Source organism: Astatotilapia calliptera, chromosome 10, assembly GCF_964374335.1.
Source record: "Astatotilapia calliptera chromosome 10, fAstCal68.1, whole genome shotgun sequence".
In the NCBI taxonomy this organism is placed as follows: Eukaryota; Metazoa; Chordata; class Actinopteri; order Cichliformes; family Cichlidae; genus Astatotilapia; species Astatotilapia calliptera.
This window is the reverse complement of record NC_137431.1, coordinates 33,441,746-33,465,769: the sequence shown is the minus strand read 5'-3', so window position 1 is coordinate 33,465,769 and position 24,024 is coordinate 33,441,746. Positions and strand designations below refer to the sequence as shown.

Below are 24,024 nucleotides of genomic sequence, written 5' to 3'. Positions count from 1 at the left end.
ATTTATGTATTTGTTTATTTATATTAAAAGACTGAGAATCAACCTTTGCATTGTCATGCACAGGACGTAAAATGTTCAACAAATGTTTAACACTTGGTGATGAGATCATATGCAAACTATAAGCTTTCAAAATTAATAGAAATTAAATATTTATGACAGGGCGCCACATTTAACTGATTAATTGAACTGATTGAAGGGGGAGGGGGACTGACGCCGACAGGAACTTCCAGCTTTCCTTTTTGGTCTTCCGTGTTTACACGGCACGCCCAATCTTTCGACCAAAGGCAGAGCCTCGACCAATGACAGGCGGGGATCTGCACAGCCTTATTTGCATACAGCGGAAATAAAAGAGAGTGGCTCTGCGCTGACGGGCACATTCTCTGCTGTGAAGTAGCGACGAAGGAAAATGCCTGAACCCGCAAAGTCCGCGCCCAAGAAGGGCTCCAAGAAAGCCGTGACCAAAACCGCCGGCAAGGGCGGCAAGAAGAAGAGAAAGACCAGGAAGGAGAGTTACGCCATCTACGTGTACAAGGTGCTGAAGCAGGTGCACCCCGACACCGGCATCTCCTCCAAGGCCATGAGCATCATGAACTCGTTCGTCAACGACATCTTCGAGCGCATCGCCTCTGAGGCCTCCCGCCTGGCTCACTACAACAAGCGCTCCACCATCACCTCCAGGGAGATCCAGACCGCCGTGCGCCTCCTGCTGCCCGGTGAGCTGGCCAAGCACGCCGTGTCCGAGGGCACAAAGGCCGTGACCAAGTACACCAGCTCCAAGTAAACTGCAGCTCTGCTGCATCCACCCAACGGCTCTTCTCAGAGCCACCCACTTCTTCTAAAGAGCACATGTCCACACAAAGTTTTAAAGTAACACGAACTGTTGAAAACTGTGTAGTACTTCAAAGTCAAAAGCAAACAGACAAAATCAAGTATTTGTTTTATGTTGTAAAACAGCGCGATTATATCGTGTGTGTGTGTGTGTGCGCGCGCGTGTTCTCTCCCCTCCCTTCAGTTGCGTTATACATACACAATGTACATTGTGCGTGACCACAAAGCACATCTAATGTTTTGTTATCCCAAACTGAGCGAATTACAGACTAGTGCACTTCATATATATATTTTTCGAACTACCTAATATACTTTGAAAAAAAACTTGGCGTTTTACAGTTGATCAGTGTTTAATATGAACTAAAGATTCTAGTGATCATGTGGTGTTTTTTTTTTTTTTTTTTAAGTGAACTAGATTAAAATGTCAACATTTGGACAACCGAAGAGTGGGCGGAGCCACAGAGCTTCGATCCGCCCAGCGAAACTCGTTCGTACCGTTTTCTTTTACGTCCTCAGAGCATACATAAAGACACAGGACCTGTGTCACTGACTTTCATTCGTCTTTGTTCGGTCAAAGAAACTATAACCATGAGTGGAAGGGGCAAGGGAGGCAAGGGTTATTAGTTTTGTAACCATGCCCCCGTATGCCCCATTACCTTTTGCTTCAAACTTCAGCAATTTATGGGTGAGACTTAAATTCATCGGAGACGGGGAGCCCCCGACCCGTGATTATGTTGCTGAAGAGCTGTTATTACAAACATCTTGGCTGAATGTGCAGGACATATACTCTTTCATTGCTCTGCCCAATAAACGGGACTTTGAGCTGTGTTTCACCCAAGAGGCGCCCTTACGTCGCTTCTTGGAGATCTCTTTTTCCAACGCTTCACATCCGAAATGGAAAGACTGGCAAGTTGAGTCTTCTGTCCAGGTAGAGGTAGTGACTCTTGTTGTTAAATTCTGGACTGGAAGGATTCCAGACCAAGATATCGAGCTATATCTTAAAAGGTATTGCGAGATTCTTCAACCCCCAGTCAAGCCAGTAGATAAATTCGGATTCTGGTATGGAGTCCGAAAATACAAAGTTCGGATGCGTAGAGATGAAGTTGGACATATAATCTCCATCCCTAATTCCATCTCGTTGGGCCCCTACAATGGCAGGATTATTTATCCTGGCCAATCGGCAAGGTGCTTTATCTGCCAAGGTCCAGACCATCAGGCGAGAGAATGCCCCACTATCAGATGTTGGAAATGTGGTGAGTTGGGCCACAAGGCTAACATTTGCCAAAACGAAAGTGAGTGCTCACTCTGTGGTGCGAAAGGACACACTTTCTTTAAATGTCCCAAATCCTTTGCAAATATGACTAAAGCTTCCCAGCAGCCCTCCACGAGTGCTTTTCGCACGAACTTTCCAACCACCTCAGCGCTGTCAGTGGCTTCAAATCCAGCTCCGCTACAGGAAAGGCCCACACATGGAAATGTGTCCTTGATAAATCCATTGGCTGTCTCAGATGCTGCCTTAGGACAAGAACCAGGCAGTCATAACACAACAAATCTTCCGGGAGTAACGGAGCCGCAGACACACAATAACAACATAAAAGAGGATTTGACGCTTTCAAGACAACCCGAAGAAATGGCAGTTGGAGGTGGAGAGGAACCAGGAGACCAATCCTTCTCACAAACCTCTGATGTGGAATGTGAGAGTGATGACGAGCGAAGGGAAAGCGAGGAAGAAAATTCATCTGAAAGCTATCTAAGTGCAAGTGATAGTGAAGAATCACCTATTTCGACTCCTGTGGAGACTTCTCCTACAGATGATCCTGCAGGACAAGATGATGTGGATCCACAAATAGGGATCTTTCTTAACAAACAGCATCCTGCGATGGAGGAATTGGTAAATGAAACAACGACAGGAGGAAGGAAAAGAAGTGTCTCGATGGCGTCTTATGGCAGAGATAAGAGAAAAGACGATCGATCCAGCCCTCCGCAAGGTAATGTTGAATCTACAATGTTCCCTCCCTCTACTGAATAACCCTTCTAATACATAAATATGAGTATTCTTAAAATAATAACATGGAATGTTAGAGGGTTACAATCAGAAAGACTAAGAAAAAGGAAAGTTGAAAATTTATCAAAACTAAATTATGATATTCTCTGTCTACAAGAGATGAGACTGAAAAGTGACAATGATATATCTGCACTAACTCAAATGTGGTGTCCGGGGCACTCAATAATTTCAATCGGGGAGGATAGTGCAGATGGAGTTGGTATCTTTTTTAAAGACTCAAATGTGAATATAATAAAACGAAGAGACATTATCCCTGGAAGACTTCTTTTAGTTGACTGTTTTTATCATGGACAGAAGATGCGGATCATCAATGTTTACACTGCACCTGAAAGGACAAAGAAAATGAGGCTGTTAAAAAAAATGAAGCAGCTCTTGGAAGTGGGTTTTGATTTAATAATGTGTGGCGATTTTAATATTGTAACAGAGGAAAGTGATAGAGTTGCTACAACGCCTTTTAAGGTCAATCGTGAAGGTAAATTTTTAGCGCAGGTTTGCGCAGATGCTTCCCTTAGAGATCTCTATAGAATATTACATCCCACAAAGATCCATTATACTAGATTTGACACAAATGTCAAGACTAGAATAGATAGGATTTATATTTCTTCTTCAATACACGCCCTTAACTATGACACCTATATGACTGATCTATCTGATCACATGATTGTTAAAGCCACAATGCAGTGTGGTCTTGACTATCCTAAAAACTATTGGAAATTAAATACGTGTTTGAGGAATTTGGCGCTAATACAAGAACTAAAATGTGAAATTAAAAAAATATTACAATTAAGAGTTCTGGTAAGTTCTGAGATAGAACTGTGGGATTTGCTTAAAAGCCGATTGAAAGATTTCTTCAAATTTAAATGTCGGGAGTTAAATCATGCCAAGAATATGAAATATAATGAAGATGTAAAAGCATATATAAGTCTAAAGTATAAAAAAAGAAACGAAGAAGAGGAACATCAGATGGATGAGTTGAAAAAAGAAATAGAATTGATAAATAAAGAATTATTATTTAATATGCAGATAACAGCAGGGTGTGATGAAAACGGAAATACTGACTTTGCGATTGTCACTGGTCAGAAGAGACGTGGTAGCAACTTTATCCCCTCTATTAGGGATGGAAGTGGAAAATTAACCGCCAATGAGAGTGAGAAAAGATACGTTGTCAGAGAACAATGCCTTTCCATGTTTTCTACATTACCTTCAGACAGTAATGCTTTACGATCATTGTTAAGTGTTATTGAACCTTTTGAACCTTCTGTTTTTGATTCACTCCTTGGGGCGATAAGAAAAGAAGAGGTTGCAGCTGCTATCGAGCAACTGAATAATAATAAAACTCCAGGATTAGATGGTCTCCCAGCTGAGTTCTACAAGCTGGGCATAGCAGAAGTAAATGAACTTTTAACCTTAACTTTGAATTCAGGGCTTAAAAAAGGAGTATTATGTGAGTCTTTCTATTCTGGCCTGATGTGTTTATTATATAAAAAAGGAGATAAAAGTGATATAAATAATTATAGACAACTAACAATAATGAATGTTGATTATAAAATATTAGCTAAAATAATAATGAATAGACTAGAAGATATATTAGATAAAATTATTGTGAGGGAACAGACATGTGCTATAAAAGGTCGCCAGATGTGGGATAATCTGTGCACCCTAAGAGAGGTAATATACTCCAGAAGAGACTCTGACTTTTTTATTCTTAGCTTAGATCAAAGGAAAGCATTTGATTATCTTTCTCATTCGTATATATGGGCAGTTATGAAAGCCTATGGGATGCCGGACAGTTTCATCGCCATGGTAAAATTGTTATATAAAAAATCCATCATACAAGTCAAGGTAAATGGAAGTTTGACCGAACAATTCCATGCTTCGTGTGGAGTGAAACAGGGATGCCCGCTAAGCGCTGCTTTGTATGTTTTAGCCATCAATCCCTTATTGAAACTAATTAATAAAGACACTAATATTAAAGGTTACTGTTTTAATGATGGCTATAGAGTGACAGCTATGGCTTATGCCGACGATGTTACAGTTATTATTAGGAACCAGGATGAGTTGGACAGGTTATTTTCTCACCTCAAACAATATGAATTGGCATCAGGGGCAAAATTAAACCCAGAAAAAACAGAAGGCGTGTGGTTTGGTTCCTCACTGCAAAAGCCGAAAATAAACATACAAGTAAATGACGAAATGAAAGTCTTGGGAATTTGGATCAACAAAGGAGACCCCTGTTTGTTAAACTGGTCTAAAAAGGAATGCGAAATTAAAGAAGAAGTTGCTAAGTGGGAAAATAAAAATACTAACTATAAAGCGCGAGTAAATATAGTCAAAACCCATATAGTATCTAAACTTCTCTTCCTTGCCACAGTTTTTCCTCCTCCTCACAAATCACTTTTACTCTTAAACAAACTGTGTGTTAAATTAATATGGGGAACAAACCGTGAGGTTACGAAACGAACTTTAATGTATAAAGGCAAAGAGTGTGGTGGATTGGGTGCGCCAGATCTCCGTATCACTTTGAGGATTCCTTTTATTAAAAATGTGTTTAGCGCTCTTGATAGGAGAACCCCATGGATTAGAGGTAACGAAGTACAATGGGGAAAACTAAAAGGTAGGGCTAGATCCAATATGCCGTATTATAAACTCCTCTTTGGCGACACTACGGAACAGTGGAAAGACCTTAATATTAACTGGACACAAGTATCCACTAAACAAGTATACAATATAATTAACAGTAAAAATAATGAAGGACAGATAAAATATAAGGGCGTGGGCGTAGAAGAATGCCCGCTAGTAGTTAAAAATATCTACGACAAATTAATCTCTGAAAATATGAGAGACACTGTGTGGTAGATATCTGTTGGACGCCTCCCTGTTAGAGCGGTGGTGCAGTGGAGCTGTTATGTTACCACCAAAGAATGTCCAATGCCACGGTGTGTCGAGGATGAAACCCTTGAACATTTACTGTTATCCTGTTATAGAACAGTAGAAATCAGACAACAGATGACTAAAATGGGTTTTGAAATTGACAACAATATACAAGCTATAAAATATGGTCTGTTTAAAGAAAAAATGTATGACAGTAAAAGACGCCTCTTTTGGCTTATTATGTGTGTCATTAACACCCACATTTGGAAAACCAGAGCCAAGGTGGTCATTGAGCAAAAAATGATAGATAGCGTTGCTGTGTGCAAAAATATCCTTACAGACCTGAGAAGGAGGAAGACTTTAGAACAAAAAAAGAATAGCCCTTTACTTTGGGACCTTTTGAAGATATAACTAATGTTAATATGTTTGATTAATTTAACTGTTGTATTATTTAACTTTTGTATTAATGTATCTATTGTAAATTATTAAGAGATAGCAAGGGTGGTTAGGAAAAGACCTGCCGTGGGAGCTTTTATTATTGTAATATGTAAAATAAGATGTGAATAATTTGTGCATGGTGCTTGTATTATGTGTATTTGTAATTGTGAATTTTGATATTTAAATAAAGTGATTTTTTAATAAAAAAAAAAAAAAAAAAAAGCAAGGGAGGCAAAGGACTCGGAAAGGGAGGCGCCAAGCGTCACCGTAAAGTTCTCCGCGATAACATCCAGGGAATCACCAAACCCGCCATCCGCCGTCTTGCTCGTCGTGGCGGAGTGAAGCGTATCTCGGGTCTGATCTACGAGGAGACCCGCGGTGTGCTGAAGGTGTTCCTGGAGAACGTGATCCGTGACGCCGTCACTTACACCGAGCACGCCAAGAGGAAGACCGTGACCGCCATGGACGTGGTGTACGCTCTGAAGAGACAGGGCCGCACTCTGTACGGCTTCGGCGGTTAAACTCATTCACACCAACTGAAAGAACTCAACGGCTCTTTTAAGAGCCACACACCTCCCTTTAAGAGCTTTGGTTGTAGATGTTGTAACCTTTGATTATATGGTTTTATGTTCTTTTGCTCTGGACATATATGCTGACATACATTTTAGATGGTGGAAGGCTTTATGTTACGATAACGCATGGCTCTATTAAATAAGAGCTCTTGTTTTAATTGGTGTTCAGAGCTATAATATGAAATCTGAGTAGGTGAATAAGCTAACTACACTGTTCTTTAATAGTGTCCGACTCTGGAGGTTATTCCTGGTTGTGAGGCAGGGTTCATCCTGGACTGGCACTGCATCATTCCATGTTTGGCACTGATCACCACCTGCACTCATGTATATATCTATCTACTTAGCACTTTTAATTCTTATTCTCATATTTATTTTCAGGTCTATTTAAGCTTAATTTATAACAGTATGTTTGCACTGAAGCACCGCAGCAATTTCCTAATGTAATGTAGTGTTTCTACACGGCTTCGAGAAAATGAGTGGACGCGGCAAAGGTGGCAAGGGTTATTAGTATTGTAACCATGCCCCCGTATGCCCCATTACCTTTTGCTTCAAACTTCAGCAATTTATGGGTGAGACTTAAATTCATCGGAGACGGGGACCCCCCGACCCGTGATTATGTTGCTGAAGAGCTGTTATTGCAAACATCTTGGCTGAATGTGCAGGACATATACTCTTTCATTGCTCTGCCCAATAAACGGGACTTTGAGCTGTGTTTCACCCAAGAGGCGCCCTTACGTCGCTTCTTGGAGATTTCTTTTTCCAACGCTTCACATCCGAAATGGAAAGACTGGCAAGTGGAGTCTTCTGTCCAGGTAGAGGTAGTGACTCTTATTGTTAAATTCTGGACTGGAAGGATTCCAGACCAAGACATCGAGCTATATCTTAAAAGGTACTGCGAGATTCTTCAACCCCCAGTCAAGCCAGTAGATAAATTCGGATTCTGGTATGGAGTCCAAAAATACAAAGTTCGGATGCGTAGAGATGAAGCTGGACATATAATCTCCATCCCTAATTCCATCTCGTTGGGCCCCTACAATGGCAGGATTATTTATCCTGGCCAATCGGCGAGGTGCTTTATCTGCCAAGGTCCAGACCATCAGGCGAGAGAATGCCCCACTATCAGATGTTGGAAATGTGGTGAGTTGGGCCACAAGGCTAACATTTGCCAAAACGAAAGTGAGTGCTCCCTCTGTGGTGCGAAAAGACACACTTTCTTTAAATGTCCCAAATCCTTTGCAAATATGACTAAAGCTTCCCAGCAGCCCTCCACGAGTGCTTATCGCACGGATTTTCCAACCACCTCAGCGCTGTCAGTAGCTTCAAATCCAGCCCCGCTACAAGAAAGGCCTACACATGGAAATGTGTCCTTGATAAATCCTTTGGCTGTCTCAGATGTTGCCTCAGGACAAGAACCAGGCAGTTGTAACACAACAAATCTTCCGGAAGTAACGGAGCCGCAGACACACAATAACAACATAAAGGAGGATTTGACGCCTTCAAGACAACCCGAAGAAATGGCAGTTGGAGGTGGAGAGGAACCGGGAGACCAATCCTTCTCACAGACCTCAGATGTGGAATGTGAGAGCGATGACGAGCGACGGAAAAGCGAGGATGAATATTCGTCAGAAAGCTACCTAAGTGCAAGTGATAGTGAAGAATCACCCATTTCGACTCCTGTGGAGATTTCTCCTACGGATGATCCTGCAGGACAAGATGATGTGGATCCACAAATAGGGATTTTTCTTAACAAACAGCATCCTGCGATGGAGGAATTGGTCAATGAAACAACGAAAGGAGGAAGGAAAAGAAGTGTCTCGATGGCGTCTTATGGCAGAGATAAGAGAAAAGACGATCGATCCAGCCCTCCGCAAGGTAATGTTGAATCTACAATGTTCCCTCCCTCTACCGAATAACCTCCTATTACATAAATATGAGTACTCTTAAAATAATAACATGGAATGTTAGAGGGTTACAATCAGAAAGACTAAGGAAGAAGAAAGTGCTTTTTCTGCAAAAACTGGACTATGACATATTATGCCTACAAGAATTAAGATTGAAAACCAAGGAAGATATTGAAGAACTGATTAAATTATGGGGTCCAAGCCACTCAGTAGTCTCAATAGGGGAAGATAGTGCAGACAGGGTGGGCTTTTTCTTCAAAAACACTCATGTGAACATCATAAAGAAAAGAGATATAATACCAGGACGGCTTTTACTTGTTGATTGCCATTATGGTGGACAAAAATTTCGGTTAATTAATGTGTATACCGCACCAGAAAGAACAAAGAAAATGCAATAACTAAAGAAAATGAGACATTTGTTGGAATGTGGGTTTAATACTGTTCTATGTGGGGATTTTAATATGGTTACGGAAGAGAATGATAGGATTGCTAGTACGATTTTCAAAGAGTCCAGGGAAGGCAAATTACTTACACAAATATGTAATGACGCATCTCTTAGGGATTTATATAGGATCTTAAACCCTCAGACAATTCATTTTACAAGGTTTGACTCATCCTCTAAAACTAGAATAGATAGGATTTATATATCTTCCGAGATTGTAGCTTTAAGATATAATGATTTCGTAACTGATTTCTCTGATCATAAGGTAGTCAGAGCTACGATTTTGTGTGGCACTGACCCCCCTTCCACTTATTGGAAATTAAATACGAGCTGTCTAAGTGACGGGGCACTAGTTTTGGAATTAAAGGTAGAAATTGTGAAAGTTTTGCAACTTAAAAAACTCACAACATCTGATATACAATTGTGGGAGATACTGAAAGAACGGATGCGAAATTTTTTTAAATTTAAATGTAGAGAAATAAATTATGCAAAAAATATAAAGTATAACGAACAAGTAAATCAATACATATTGTTGAAGAATAAAACATTTAGAAAAGAGGATGAAGAGAACCAGACTGAAGAACTTAGAGTTAGTATTGAAAAAGTAAATAATGAAATATTATTTAACATACAAAAAACAATGGGAGGTGATATAAATGGTAATAAAGATTATATGATTGGTGCTAACCAAAAGAAACGTAATAATGATTTCATTTCTTCTATAAGAGATGAGGGAGGAAACTCCTTCGTAAAAGAAGTAGATAAAAGGCGAGTTATCAGAAGGCTATGTGCCCATATGTTCTCTCCGTTATCTACAAAAACAAGTGCAGTAAAATATTTGTTAAGTAAAATAGAGCCTCTGGACTCCATCCAATATACCTCACTTTTAGGAAATATTACTAAAGAGGAGGTAGAATGTGCGATCAGTCAGTTAAACATAAACAAAACCCCTGGTTTAGATGGGCTTCCGTCCGAATTTTATAAAATAGTTGTGAATGAAATATCCAAATTTTTAGCCACTGTTTTTAATGAAGGCATGCATGAGGGAACTTTGGGTGACTCCTTTTATAATGGATTAATGTGTTTGCTATATAAGAAAGGGGAAAGAGATAATATAAATAATTATAGACAATTGACAATAATGAATGTTGATTACAAAATATTTGCTAAAATAATTATGAATAGGTTTGAAGAGGTATTAGATAAAATTATAGAAAAAGAGCAAACATGTGCAATAAAAGGTCGGCTGATGTGGGATAATTTATGTACTCTGCGTGAAATAATTTACAGTAGAAAAGATACAGAATTTTTTATTTTAAGTCTCGACCAAAGGAAAGCTTTTGATTACATCTCCCACTCTTATTTGTGGGAAGTAATGAAAGCATATAATATGCCTGAAACCTTCATCTCCATGATTAAAGTATTATATAAAAAATCCCTTGTCCAGATTAAAGTAAACGGAAGACTGACCGAACCCTTCCATGTCGAATGTGGAGTGAAACAAGGATGTCCTTTAAGCGCAGCCTTATATGTTCTAGCAATAAATCCATTACTTAAAACAATCAATAGTGATAGCCGTTTTACTGGATACATCCTAAATGACACCTACAAGGTGACAGCCCTTGCTTATGCGGATGATGTCTCTGTAATTATTAAAGATCAAAAGGAGCTATCAATACTTAAGGATTTGCTAACAAAATACGAACAAGCTTCTGGTGCTAAGCTAAACCAGGAAAAGACCGAAGGAGTTTGGTTTGGAAAAAACTTAAAAGAACCTGTAATTGATTTAAAAACTAACAAGGAGATGAAGATTTTAGGTATTTGGATTACTAAAAATGATCCATGTCTTTTGAATTGGAAAAAGAAAGAGAGTGAAATAGAAAACGAAGTAGCTAAATGGGACAATAAAAATACAAACTATAAAGCGCGTGTGAATATCGTGAAAACACATGTAGTCTCAAAGATGTTGTTTCTGGCTACTGTCTTTCCCCCTCCTCACAAAACTGTTATTAAATTAAGTAAATTGTGTACCAAATTGATTTGGGGGACAAACCGCGAAGTAACACAGAGGAAATTAATGTATAAAGGAAAAGAAAATGGAGGATTAGGAGCGCCAGATCTTAGCGTTATTTTGATGATTCCTTTTCTAAAAAATGTATATAGCGCATTTGAGCGAAGCACCCACTGGATCCAAGGGAAGAAATCTTTGTGGAAAAAAATGAAAGGGAGAGCCCGAACGGGAGTGCCATACTTTAAACTTGTGTTTGGGGATCTTGTGGATCAGTGGAAATTGGATGACTTAAATCTTTTACAATTAAACTCAAAACAAATATATAATAAAATCAATCTAAAAAAATGAAGGTATGATACAATATAAGGCTGTGGAAAAAGAAGAAAATCAGAAAATAGTTAAACATATGATAAAGTAATATCTAGGAACATGAGAGATAGTGTGGCTTATCTCTGTCGGACGTCTCTCAGTAAGAGCTGTGGTTCTGTGGAGTTGCTTCGTTATTACTAAGAAATGCCCTATGGAGAATTGTGATGAAGACGAAAGTCTTGATCATCTATTGATATCGTGTTACAGGACGGTTGAAATGAGGATGGAAAAACTAGGTTTTAATATTGAAAATAATATAAAATCAGTAAGATATGGTTTGTTTAAAGAAAAGATGAGTGAAAATAAAAGATTGTTTTGGCTGGTGATGTGTATTATGAATGTACACATATGGAAAACAAGGGCTAAAGGTGTTATAGAACAAAAAAATAAGTAGTTTCTTCTTTTTTGATTTATATTTTTTTATTAAGGTTTCAAAAACAGGCATTCACAGTATGTACATCATGTAAGCATACTTCTTGCTTAGGTTATCTGCCTGAGATACCAAAATAGTATTTTAATTTACATCCAAGTCATAAAGAATATTTACAACTATAGAAGCAATTGAAACAATCACATAATCCGAAATAAGAAAACAAACAAAACCAACAAACAAAACAAAACAACACAACAACAAAACAAAACGGATGTGTTGGTAGGGGGTGATCCTATAAATATATACTCTCATACATCAGTTATTGGTTTGTAAAAATAAAATCTGGCCTATGAGGTGTGATATATTTGACCCAGTTTTCCCAGTATGATGTAAATTTCTCCAGCTTGTGGTTAACAGAAGCTGTTATCTTTTCCATGTTATAGATTTCCATTGTGATTTCCATCCATGTACTTATGTTTGGACTCTCCGGGGATAACCATTTTCTGGTGATACTCTTTTTACAGGCCACCAGTAGAATATTTACTAAATGTTTATCATATTTAGGCCATTCCTGAGGTATATATCCAAAGAACATAATCTTACTCTCGAGGGGTAGTTCACATTTAAAGATATCCTGTAAGGCATTATGTAAAATAAGTAGTTTCACCGTATGTAAAAACATTGCAACTGAGCTGAGAAGAAGAAAAACGAGAGATATGATATTAGGAAATGACTTGCCGTGGGAGCTTTTACTATTGTAATATGTAAAATAAGATGTGAATAATTTGTGCATAGTGCTTGTATTATGTGTATTTGTGGCAACGTCACCTGAGTTTATCCCTTCCCTTCTGCTTGTAGCCCTTGTGTGTTTAAGCTGTGTGCTTCCTGAAGTCCACAATAATCTCCACTGTCTTCTGGGCATTCAGCACCAGGTTGTTGTGGCTGCACCAGGACACCAGACGTTCAACCTGGTATGGTACGGAGTAAGAAAATTCAAAGTACGAATGCGGAGAGATGGAGCAGGTCATATTGTTTCCATCCCTAACTCCATCTCTCTGGGCCCTTTTAATGGGCGTGTCATATATCCTGGACAGGCAAACAGATGTTTCGTCTGCCAAGCTCTAGACCATCAAGTAAGAGACTGTCCTACCTTTAAGTGCTGGAAATGCGAGGAGTTGGGTCATAAAGCTAAAGAATGCCAAAATGACAGCGAGTGTTCCCTGTGCGGACTGAAGGGACACACCTTCTTTAAATGTCCCAAATCCTTCGCCAATATAACTAAAGCTTCCCAGCAGCCCTCCACGAGTGCTTTTCGAACAAACCTTCCAACCACTTCAGTGCTGCCAGTAGCTTCAAATCCAGCCCCGCTACAAGAAAGGCTTACATATGGAAATGTGTCCCTAATAAATCCATTGGCTGTCCCTGATGCTGCTTCAGGACAAGAACCCGGTAATCGTACCACAACAAATCTTCCAGGAGTAACAGAGCCGCAGACAGACAATAACAACATAGAGGAGGATTTGATGCTCTCAAGACAACTTGAAGAAATAACAGTAAAAAGTGGAGAAGAACCGGGAGACCAATCCTTCTCACAAACCTCTGATGTGGAATGTGAGAGCGATGACAAGCGAAGGGAAAGAGAGGAAGAAAATTCATCAGAAAGCTACTTAAGTGCAAGTGATAGTGAAGAATCACCCATTTTGACTCCTGTGGAGATTTCTCCTACGGATGATCCTGCAGGACAAGATGATGTGGATCCACAAACAGGGATTTTTCTTAACAAACAGCATCCTGCGATGGAGGAATTGGTCAATGAAACAACGAAAGGAGGAAGGAAAAGAAGTGTCTCGATGGCGTCTTATGGCAGAGATAAGAGAAAAGACGATCGATCCAGCCCTCCGCAAGGTAATGTTGAATCTACAATGTTCCCTCCCTCTACCGAATAACCTCCTATTACATAAATATGAGGACTCTTAAAATAATAACGTGGAATGTTAGAGGGTTACAATCAGAAAGACTAAGAAAAAGGAAAGTTGAAAATTTATTAAAGCTAAATTATGATATTCTCTGTCTACAAGAGATGAGACTGAAAAGTGACAATGATATATCTGCACTAACTCAAATGTGGTGTCCAGGGCACTCAATAATTAGTTAAAACCCATATAGTATCTAAACTTCTCTTCCTTGCCACGGTTTTTCCTCCTCAGAAATCACTTTTACTTTTAAACAAAGTGTGTTAAATTAATATGGGGAACAAACCGTGAGGTAACGAAACGAACCTTAATGTATAAAGACAAAGAGTGTGGTGGATTGGGTGCGCCAGATCTCCGTATCACTTTGAGAATTCCTTTTATTAAAAATGTTTTTAGCGCTCTTAATAGGGGAACTCCGTGGATTAGAGGTAACGAAGCACAATGGGGAAAACTAAAAGGTAGGGCTAGATCCAATATACCTTATTATAAGCTCCTTTTTGGTGACACTACGGAACAGTGGAAAGACTTGAGCATTAACTGGACACAAGTATGCACTAAACAAGTATACAATATAATTAATAGTAAAAATAAAGGACAGATAAAATATAAGGGTGTAGAAGAATACCTGTTAGTAGTGTGTATATATATATATATATATATATATATGACAAATTAATCTCTGAAAATATGAGAGACACGGTGTGGTTGATTTCTGTTGGATGTCTCCCCGTTAGAGCGGTGGTGCAGTGGAGCTGTTATGTTACCACCAAAGAATGTCCAATGCCACGATGTGTCGAAGATGAAACCCTTGAACATTTACTGTTATCCTGTTATAGAACAGTAGAAATCAGACAGATGACTAAAATGGGTTTTGAAATTGATAACATACAAGCTATAAAATATGGTCTGTTTAAAGAAAAAATGTATGACAGTAAAAGACGCCTCTTTTGGCTTATTATGTGTGTCATTAACACCCACATTTGGAAAACTAGAGCCAAGGTGGTCATTGAGCAAAAAATGATAGATAGCGTTGCTGTGTGCAAAAATATCCTTACAGACCTGAGAAAGAGGAAGACTTTAGAACAAAAGAAGAAGGAGCTAGTACGGGTGCAGCGACAGGCAGTGCCTCAGCCGGCCTGGACACCGGAGCAGGGACCAGGTGGACCTCAGCCTCCCCCACCCGAAGCACTGAAACAGGTGCAGGGGAATGCTGGGCCTGAGCTGCACTGGGAGCAGGAACACAACGGGGTGAAGGAGCAGGCTCAGCAAACAGACTCATCTAAAAATGCTTGTTAGCTTCCTACCACCACCACGTCTAGCAGTCTCAGTCTTTGATTTAACAGTTTTCAGTCTCAGACTTTGTGGCCAGGTTTAGAAAAAAAAAAAAGACTTGGCAAAAGTGGGCTTTAGCTTATTTCCACCACGATGAACAGTATTAGGACTAAAAATCTCAGAGGAATGCATATTGTCATTAACTAGCTCGTGAGGCGCTAACCAAAACTGGCCTTCCAATCCAAATCATCATCGCGAGAAGAGATCCCGAAGGTGTCTGAGGTGAGATTATAGTCCTTTCTGTTTATTGGCTCAGGAGTGTGGGCAAGGTAGTCATTTCAACTCACCACCACAAGTTGCTCAGAATTGTCCATATGACGGTGGCGTGGGCGCCGCTTTCCTCGGGAGGAGCAACGCTGTGGCTCCAGCAAGAAATGTGTGTCTGAAGTTAAACGAAGACCTCCCACTTGTAGTGTAGGTAGCACAAGTGCAGGTGAAGCAGCATGGCAACTCTGGGGACCCCCCCAGAGCTAAACGAGTCCCATGAAAAAATGTGCCCGTAGTCGGGGGTGAGCCATGGCCTCCACCGGAGCTCCTCCTCTAGCTGGGAGAGAGCTACCTGCCGGCGCTTGTGCAGTTCAACATCTGCTGGGTCCATGTTCTGGTCGCAATCTTCTGTCAAGTGTCGCTGTGTGCAGGCAGGAGTAGTGGACCCAAAGTGCAGACTCACAGCAGGCAAAAGTGTACTTCAAACTGAGCTTTTATTGCTGGATGGCAAAACATAACAGAAATGCAAATAAACTTATAAACAAGCAGGCAGCCCACACAGCATAAATGAGGGTAGATCATGACACCGACAAACTGAAACACAGGGCTTAAATACACAGAGGGAGCAATCAGGGAATGGACAACAGGAGGGAAACACAGCTGGGGCAAATCAGGCCTAACGAAACTGGGGAAGCAAAACCAGACACATTAACATGAGACATGGACCTTCAAAATAAAACAGGAAACATAACACAGACTGAACTTACAGACACAGACTCACAGGCAGGCACTACAACAGAGGGAACAGAGACGTGGGACCAGGGCAGACAGACACTGACTGGACACGGGGATATAGCAGACAGGGGAGACAGCAACTAAGGATTACACAGAGACATAAACCATAAGACATGACTCTAACAAAAACCCAAAGACTAGAAATGATAAATAATATAATAAACTCAAAAACCCTGGGTCAACGACCCAGGCATCCTAACATTAACCCTCGGTTAATGTGGTGATAGTACTATGAGCGGGGCCCTGGGTACGTCACTTAATTTTACTGGTAAACAGGAGAAACAATAATTAACCAGTTTTAACCTTTGTACTTAGAAGTTTTAATATTGGTGGTGCCTCCACTCAGTGGAAACAGTGAGTTCTGTTTAGATAAATCCATTATTCTTAGTGAAGATTAATGTGTTAAGCCCCTTTTCACTTTTTAGTAACCGTTACCACTTATAAACTCTGTAAATAATAATTATGACACAACACAAAACTTTAAATTCAAAATGTAAAATTTAGTCAAATAAAATATGATTTAAATAAAATAAATACAATATTTCAAGTTCTAAACTGTTTCCTTACAATTAAATTGGGTGTTTTTTTCTTCACAACTCACATTCAATGTTTTAGAAAACGCATTTATCCAAATTACTCCCCTTTAAGTTCCGTTCAAATTTGTAACCTTTGTGAGCTCATATACTGAAACCGTTGCAGACCTGGTCGTTGCTTGGGCTCGTTGGGATCAGAAAACACATAAATGGCTGCTTCACTTGTTAAACAAGCAGAAAATAAAATGCCCTTGCTCAAGTCTACTCACAAATCCTTTGGGCTAACTGCGAAGGCAAGTTGAGGGGCAGGCTCGGTCTGTGACCATGCGGCCTCCACTCGGCAACGTGGTTGGAATTAGCTGCATGGCCGGGTTGCTGAGGACACTCGGACGAAACCACGGAAATCCTATCCACAGCAGAAGGGTCCAGAGAATTCCTCTCGGTCCATCATCACAGGGTAAAACAGTCCATAACAGGAACGTAGACTCTGCATCCACGGCTATTGTTGAACTATTCTCCCGTTAGCTCTGGTATACAACCTCCTCCGCTAATGTGCAGCTGCCGACTCTCACCAGCTTAGTTAGTGTTGTTTTTTTTTTCTTTCGCCTCACTTAGATCACACCTTACTTACATCTGATTGAACAATAGGTTTACATCAACCAATGGGATAAAAGAAAATATAAGATTGACAACCCAAAATTTACTTGTAAAACAACTTGCAGCAAATATGCCAAGTTGATCAATTACTGATTCCACTTCCTCTCTTTTAATTTCCCCAACCAAGGTTTCATAAATAACAGAATTTAATGGTTCAACCTCACTTAGAAGGTTGTTAACAGCGTCACTGTTTGTAACTATGGGTGAAAACATCTCTGAACAATAGTCCCTAATAACTTGTCTTTTCCCTTCTTCTTTAAAAACTGACTTTCCATGTTTGTCCTTAATTGAGACAATGAAATCATTTCCACGTTTCTTTTGATTATTTAGAATCATATAGTTGTTATTCCCATAAAATTCAGTACATCTCAAGATATTAAATAAAACTTCTCTATTGACTCGATCAGTACTCTCCTTAAGAGATATCATTTGATTTTCCTCCTCTCCTTGTTTCTCCTTCTTATTTCTTATATATATATATATATATCTACTTACTTCTTCATTGTATTTCATATTCTTAGCATGATTTAATTCTCTCGCTTTAAATATAAAAAATTTACACATGCGTCGTTCAAGAAGTTCCCGAAGTTCCAAGAAAGAGGCAGTAAAAATCTTACGATGTAATATTTTCTTAATTTCAGATTTAACTTCAGACACAAGCAGCCCGTCTGCTAACAAAGATGTATTCAGTTTCCAATAGTTCAAAAATTCATGGGAGCAACAGGAAATTTGAACCAACAATTTACTTTCTCGCCGCGATTCTCTAAACTCAACATTGGATATCCTGTCAGTCGCTTCAGTAACAATATTAAAATCTCCATATAAAATAATATTAAAACCAATCTCTAACAAATACATTTTTTTCAGCAATTGCATCTTTTTCGTTCGATCGGGTGCATTATATACATTAATAAAACGCAGCTTTTTCTGATTTTCATCTTTTTCATCGTATCATACCTTCATTTTTTCTTCCAGATTGATTTTATTATATATTTGTTTTGAGTTTAATTGTAAAAGATTTAAACCACACACTGATCTACAAAATCCCCGAACACAAGTTTAAAGTATGACACTCCCGTTCGGGCTCTCCCTTTCATGTTTTCCCCTTGGATCCAGTGGGTGCTTCGCTCTAATGCGCTATATATATTTTTCAAAAAGGGAATCATCAAAATGATACCCCAAAATGAGATCTGGTGCTCCTAATCCTCCATTTTCTTTGCCTTTGTACATTAATTTCCTTTGTGTTACTTCGCGGTTTGTCCACCAAATCAATTTAGTACACAATTTACTTAATTTAATAACAGTTTTCTGAGGAGGGGGAAAGACAGTGGCTAGGAAAAGTAACTTTGAGACTACATATGTTTTTACAATATTCACACGCACTTTATAGTTTGTATTTTTGTTGTCCCATTCAGCTATTTTATTCTCTATTTCACTCTCTTTCTTTTTCCAATTCAAAAGACATGGATCATTTTTAGTAATCCAGGATCCTCCAGCAGCCACCAGGCCCAGGCTCTTCCAGCAGCCACCAGGCCCAGGATCCTCCAGCAGCCACCAGGCCCAGGCTCTTCCAGCAGCCACTAGGCCCAGGATCCTACTGCTCCACCAGGCCCAGGATCCTCCAGCAGCCACTGGGCCCAGGATCCTCTAGCAAGGCACCAACAAGTAAATCAACAGTGACAAGACGGTGAACGGAGCGAGCAAGACAACAAGCTCAATGGGGCCTAAGAGAACACCGAACGCCGATGAAATTGAGGACATCAAAAAGTCATTGGACTTTCTAACTGAGGAAACATCGGCTATCAAGCTACAACAGAAATATATCCTAGACTTAGTCGAGGAAATAAGGTCGCTACGTAACCAGAATGCAGAGAAGGAGAAACGGATCGTCTATCTGGAGAGCAGGGTCGCGGACCTGGAGCAATATACCAGAATGAACGACGTGATCATCACAGGGCTGTACATAAAACCCCGGTCATATGCTCGGGCTGTGACTGCTGGCAGTAAAGAGGAGCAAGGAGATCTGGATGGGAGCTCTGCGGAGCAACAAGTAGCTGGTTTCTTGCAGTCGAAAGGGATCGACCTGGACTGTAATAACATCGAGGCATGCCACCCCTTGCCCAGGAGAAATGCTAGTGATAAACCAGCTATCATCATAAGATTTGTAAACAGGAAACACAAGAATGCACTGCTGAAGCAGGGGAGGAAACTAAAAGGATCGAACGTCTACATGAATGACCATCTAACCAAATCCAATGCTGACATAGCGAAGAAAGCACGATACCTAAAGAAACTGGGTAAAATTCAGAACACCTGGACTGCAAACTGTAAAATATTTATAAAGCTCAACGGTACACCGGAGGAAGCCAAGGTGCTGGTCATCAAATGCATCCAGGATCTGGAAAAATATTAACAGGTCACTTGACTACAAAGGCAAGGAGCGGGACAAACAATCTACAGTCATCAAAGCAGGTAATAGAAGACAACAACGGAAGCTAAAGCGTAACATATTCAAGGATGAAACAATCAATTAATTCATTATCTGGGAATTATACATTGCTACCACAAAGGATTGCTAATCAGGAGATAAATTCACCAGTAAACACGGAATACAAAACACACTTCACAGAGCAGGACATTGATGCAGAACTGAACTTTTTTAACATCAAAAATACCTGCTACTATCATACTGAAGAACAATTCAACAAAACTGTCAAGGTCGACGGCAAAATATCTATAATCCACTTTAATAGTAGAAGTTTATATGCAAATTTTCACAAAATAAGGGAATATTTAAGCAAATTTACACATCCATTCAGTGTGATTGCAGTATCTGAAACATGGATTAATAAACAGAAAGGAGAGGACTTTGTAATAGATGGATATGAATTAAATCTTACAAATAGAAAGAATAAGAATGGCGGTGGTGTGGCCTTGTTTGTGGATAAAAATTTAAAATACAAGATGGTAGAAAAAATGACGATGGCGGTAGATAATATATTAGAGTGTGTAACAATAGAAATTAGTATGGGAAAAGAGAAAAATGTCATTGTAAGCTGTATATATAGAACACCAGGTTCTAATATTGAAATTTTTAAGGAGTGGGTAGATAAAACATCATTAGGACAAATCAAAAAGTCATGTTCATTTGTGGGGATTTTAACATAGATCTACTAAATCCAAACAAGCAGAGAGCGACAGAGGAATTTATTAATACAATGTATAGCTTGGGACTTTTTCCAGTGATCACTAAGCCCAGCAGGATTACAGCACAGTCGGCAACCCTAATCCGGTTGTTCAGTGATGACGCGACGAATCCTACTTCCGGGTCTAAAGTAGTCTGCGTTTAATATGGCTTTTGTGTTGTTAACATGTTTAATGTTATGTATTTTCTTCTATTTGATCTCAAAAAGCTCCTAAAACAGTCAGCGACCACTGTTGACCTCCCTCGGCTTTTATTACCGCTAATCATTTATTTAAGCTCAGTTTTTAAAACCTTAGGATGTAACTACAGCCCAGCCCATGCAGCAGTATATGAATGACTAACCTCGTATTGTGGATGGATTATCTCAGTTGTTCTCCTGGCTGAAGTTTGGTCCTTTTACAGCATCCTGCCATGCGATTACATTTGTTCCTGACCACCGAGAACACTCACGTTAACTTTTATCAAGTGGAAAAAAAGTTAGCTTGTTTATATTATGCTAACATAGCTGTGTCGCTAGCGGTCACGTAGCACATCATTATATACCAGCTAGCCCAACTTCAGTAACCCTACAAACGTCACTGCTGTTTAGTTTTCTGTCTTCATTTATGCTGGAAGTGATAGCAGAGCTGTACGTTTTAATTTGTTTCCAAAACCCGCAGTCAGGACATGCTATATTGCATTTAGATAGAAGCTAGCGAGCTAACTCCCTGCTAACTTCTAACTCCGTTAAATGTCATAAATTCCGTTTTCATGGATGCCTGGATGTTAAACTCAATTGTTACACCTGGTAGAGCAGAACGCTGATCATTTTATTAAAGATGAAAGACTTTAGACAGTTTTTCAACTCTCAGTAATCCCATAGTGATCGTTTGATATATGGACCTGCAGCGGAGTTTAGACCCAGACACGGCTAGTGACGTCAGACTGAACAACCGGATAGACAATATATTTACTAATGAAATAGAAAATAGAACCATAAGTGGTCTCCTAATTAATGACATCAGTGATCATCTACCTGTTTTTATAGTGTATAACAGCAATTACAGGAAGGTTAAACAGCAAAACACAATAAAATACAAACGAGTGAGAACAGAAGAGTCAATAAACGCATTCAAAAGTGATTTACTCAAGCAAGAATGGGAGATGCTGTATAAGGAAAAAAATTTTGATAAAGCTTATGAGATTTTTTTAGGAAAATTTAAACTGTTATATAATAGTCATTGCCCAGTAAAGAAATATAGTAAAAAACAAAAATATGCAGAGTGCCCATGGATTACAAAAGGATTGCAAAATGCATGTAAGAAGAAAAATACCTTATACAGAGAATTTATAATGAACAGAAGTACAGAAGCTGAAAATAAATACAAGAAATATAAAAATAAATTAACGAGTATTTTAAGGTCATGTAAAAAGGAATACTATGAAAAATTACTGATTATGAATAAAAATAATATTAAAGGGATCTGGAAAACATTAAATACCATCATCAAAAAGGGCTCGGGGCAGGCAGACTATCCTTCGTATTTCGCAAATAATGATAGAAATATTACTAATATGAGAGATGTGGTAAATGAGTTCAATAAATTCTTTGTAAGTGTTGGGCCAGACTTGGCTGAAACAATTCCTGATATAACAGATTCTGTAGAGAAAGAAACTAGACTCATTGACCGCAATCCTCATTCAATGTTCTTAACGGTGGTGGAAGAAATGGAAATCATTGATATTGTTGGGAAATCACAAACAAAAAACTCTACAGACTCTGACGACATTGATATGGAAATCGTTAAGAGAGTGATAGAGGGCATTTCCAAACCCTTAACACACATTTGCAATTTGTCCTTACAAACTGGTACATTCCCAAAACAAATGAAAACAGCTAAAGTAACACCACTGTTTAAAAATGGTGACAGACACCAATTCACAAATTATAGGCCTGTCTCTCTACTTTCTCAATTTTCAAAAATACTGGAAAAAGTCTTTAGTAATAGACTTGACAAATTTATAGATAAACACAAAATAATAATGGATAGTCAGTATGGTTTCAGATCAAATAGATCAACATCATTGGCATTAATGGAACTGATCGAAAATATCACCAACAATATAGATAAAAGACAATGTATAGTTAGTGTATTCATTGACCTAAAAAAAGCTTTTGACACAATTAATCATGACATATTACTTGATAAACTGGAGTACTACGGCATTAGAGGAGTGGTGTTAGAATGGGTAAAGAGTTATTTGAGAGACAGGCAGCAATTTGTGAAAATTGGGGAATATCAATCAGAGTGTGTGGACATTGTTTGTGGAGTTCCGCAGGGGTCAGTATTGGGACCAAAGCTGTTTATCCTCTATATCAATGATATATGCAGAACATCAGATATACTACAGTTTATTCTATTTGCAGATGATACAAATATTTTTTGTGCTGGAGAGAACTTACAGCAGCTTTTGGAAATTGATGATTAAATGATTAAACTGAAAACATGGTTTGATAGAAATAAGCTATCATTAAATTTGGAAAAAACTACATTTATGTTATTCGGAAATTGTAAAAAAGATGCAGGAGCAAAATTATTAGTAAACAATGTTGAAATAGAGCAAGTTTCGGATACAAAATTTCTGGGTGTGATAATAGATAACAAAATCTGCTGGAAACCTCACATAAAGCATATACAAGCCAAACTGTCAAGAAGCATCTCCGTACTAAGTAAAGTTAAATATTTTTTGCCTTCCAAATCACTCCGGGTACTTTATTGTTCACTTATATTGCCATATTTGGAATACTGTGTGGAAATTTGGGGAAACACATATAAAACTGCACTTCAACCAATATGTAAAATTCAAAAAAAAGCAATCAGGATGATTAATAAAGCAGGATTTAGAGACCATACTAACATCATGTTTTTGAAATTAAAAATACTGAAGTTTATGGATCTTATAAAATATAAAACTGCAAAAATTATGTACAAGGCCAGATACAATATGTTACCAGGAAATATACAGAGGATGTTCTATGACAGAGAAGGAGACTATGAATTGAGGGGGAAATTGAATCTAAGGATTCTTAAAGCACGGTCAAAGGTTAAAACCTTTTGTGTCACTATTTATGGGGTAAAACTGTGGAATAGTTTTACTATAGATCTACAGCAATGCTCAGGAATTAGTAAGTTCATGAAAATACTTCGAAAACTGATTTTGGAAGAATATGATACCGATAAAGATGATCACCCATTGTATGTATAAAAATATCAAATTATATCCAAATTATATCAATCACGGTAGCCAAGTTTATATAGGTTCTCCTCGTGTATCGTGTGGAGTATGTGATGATGGGAATTAGGTGAATTATGTGGGATCAATAAGATGTTGAGCAGGGGTAGGAATTAATAAGTATGTTCATACTTCTTCCTACTCCTTTTCAGACCAAACATTGTTACATTATGTCAGAC

At 38.8% G+C, this 24,024-nt stretch overlaps 3 protein-coding genes across 3 annotated transcripts; all 3 read left to right on the top strand.

Annotated features, from left to right (window-relative positions):
* Positions 1–174: 174 nt before the first annotated feature.
* LOC113030148 (histone H2B 1/2) lies at positions 175–827 on the top strand. Its single transcript, XM_026181319.2, has one exon. It carries the CDS (start codon positions 407–409, stop codon positions 779–781), a length of 375 nt encoding a protein of 124 aa, XP_026037104.1. The 5' UTR covers positions 175–406; the 3' UTR covers positions 782–827.
* A 137-nt stretch (positions 828–964) lies between these two features.
* Positions 965–6,774, top strand: LOC113030154 (histone H4). Its single transcript, XM_080307394.1, has 2 exons — positions 965–1,444; positions 6,440–6,774. The coding sequence occupies exons 1-2, from the start codon at positions 1,417–1,419 to the stop codon at positions 6,721–6,723; spliced, it is 312 nt and encodes a 103-aa protein (XP_080163520.1). The 5' UTR covers positions 965–1,416; the 3' UTR covers positions 6,724–6,774.
* Positions 6,775–7,052: 278 nt separating this feature from the next.
* Positions 7,053–23,782, top strand: LOC145431504 (uncharacterized). The gene is made up of 3 exons (XM_080307386.1): positions 7,053–8,646; positions 12,729–13,775; positions 18,829–23,782. The coding sequence occupies exons 1-3, from the start codon at positions 7,293–7,295 to the stop codon at positions 18,843–18,845; spliced, it is 2,418 nt and encodes an 805-aa protein (XP_080163512.1). The 5' UTR covers positions 7,053–7,292; the 3' UTR covers positions 18,846–23,782.
* Positions 23,783–24,024: the final 242 nt, after the last annotated feature.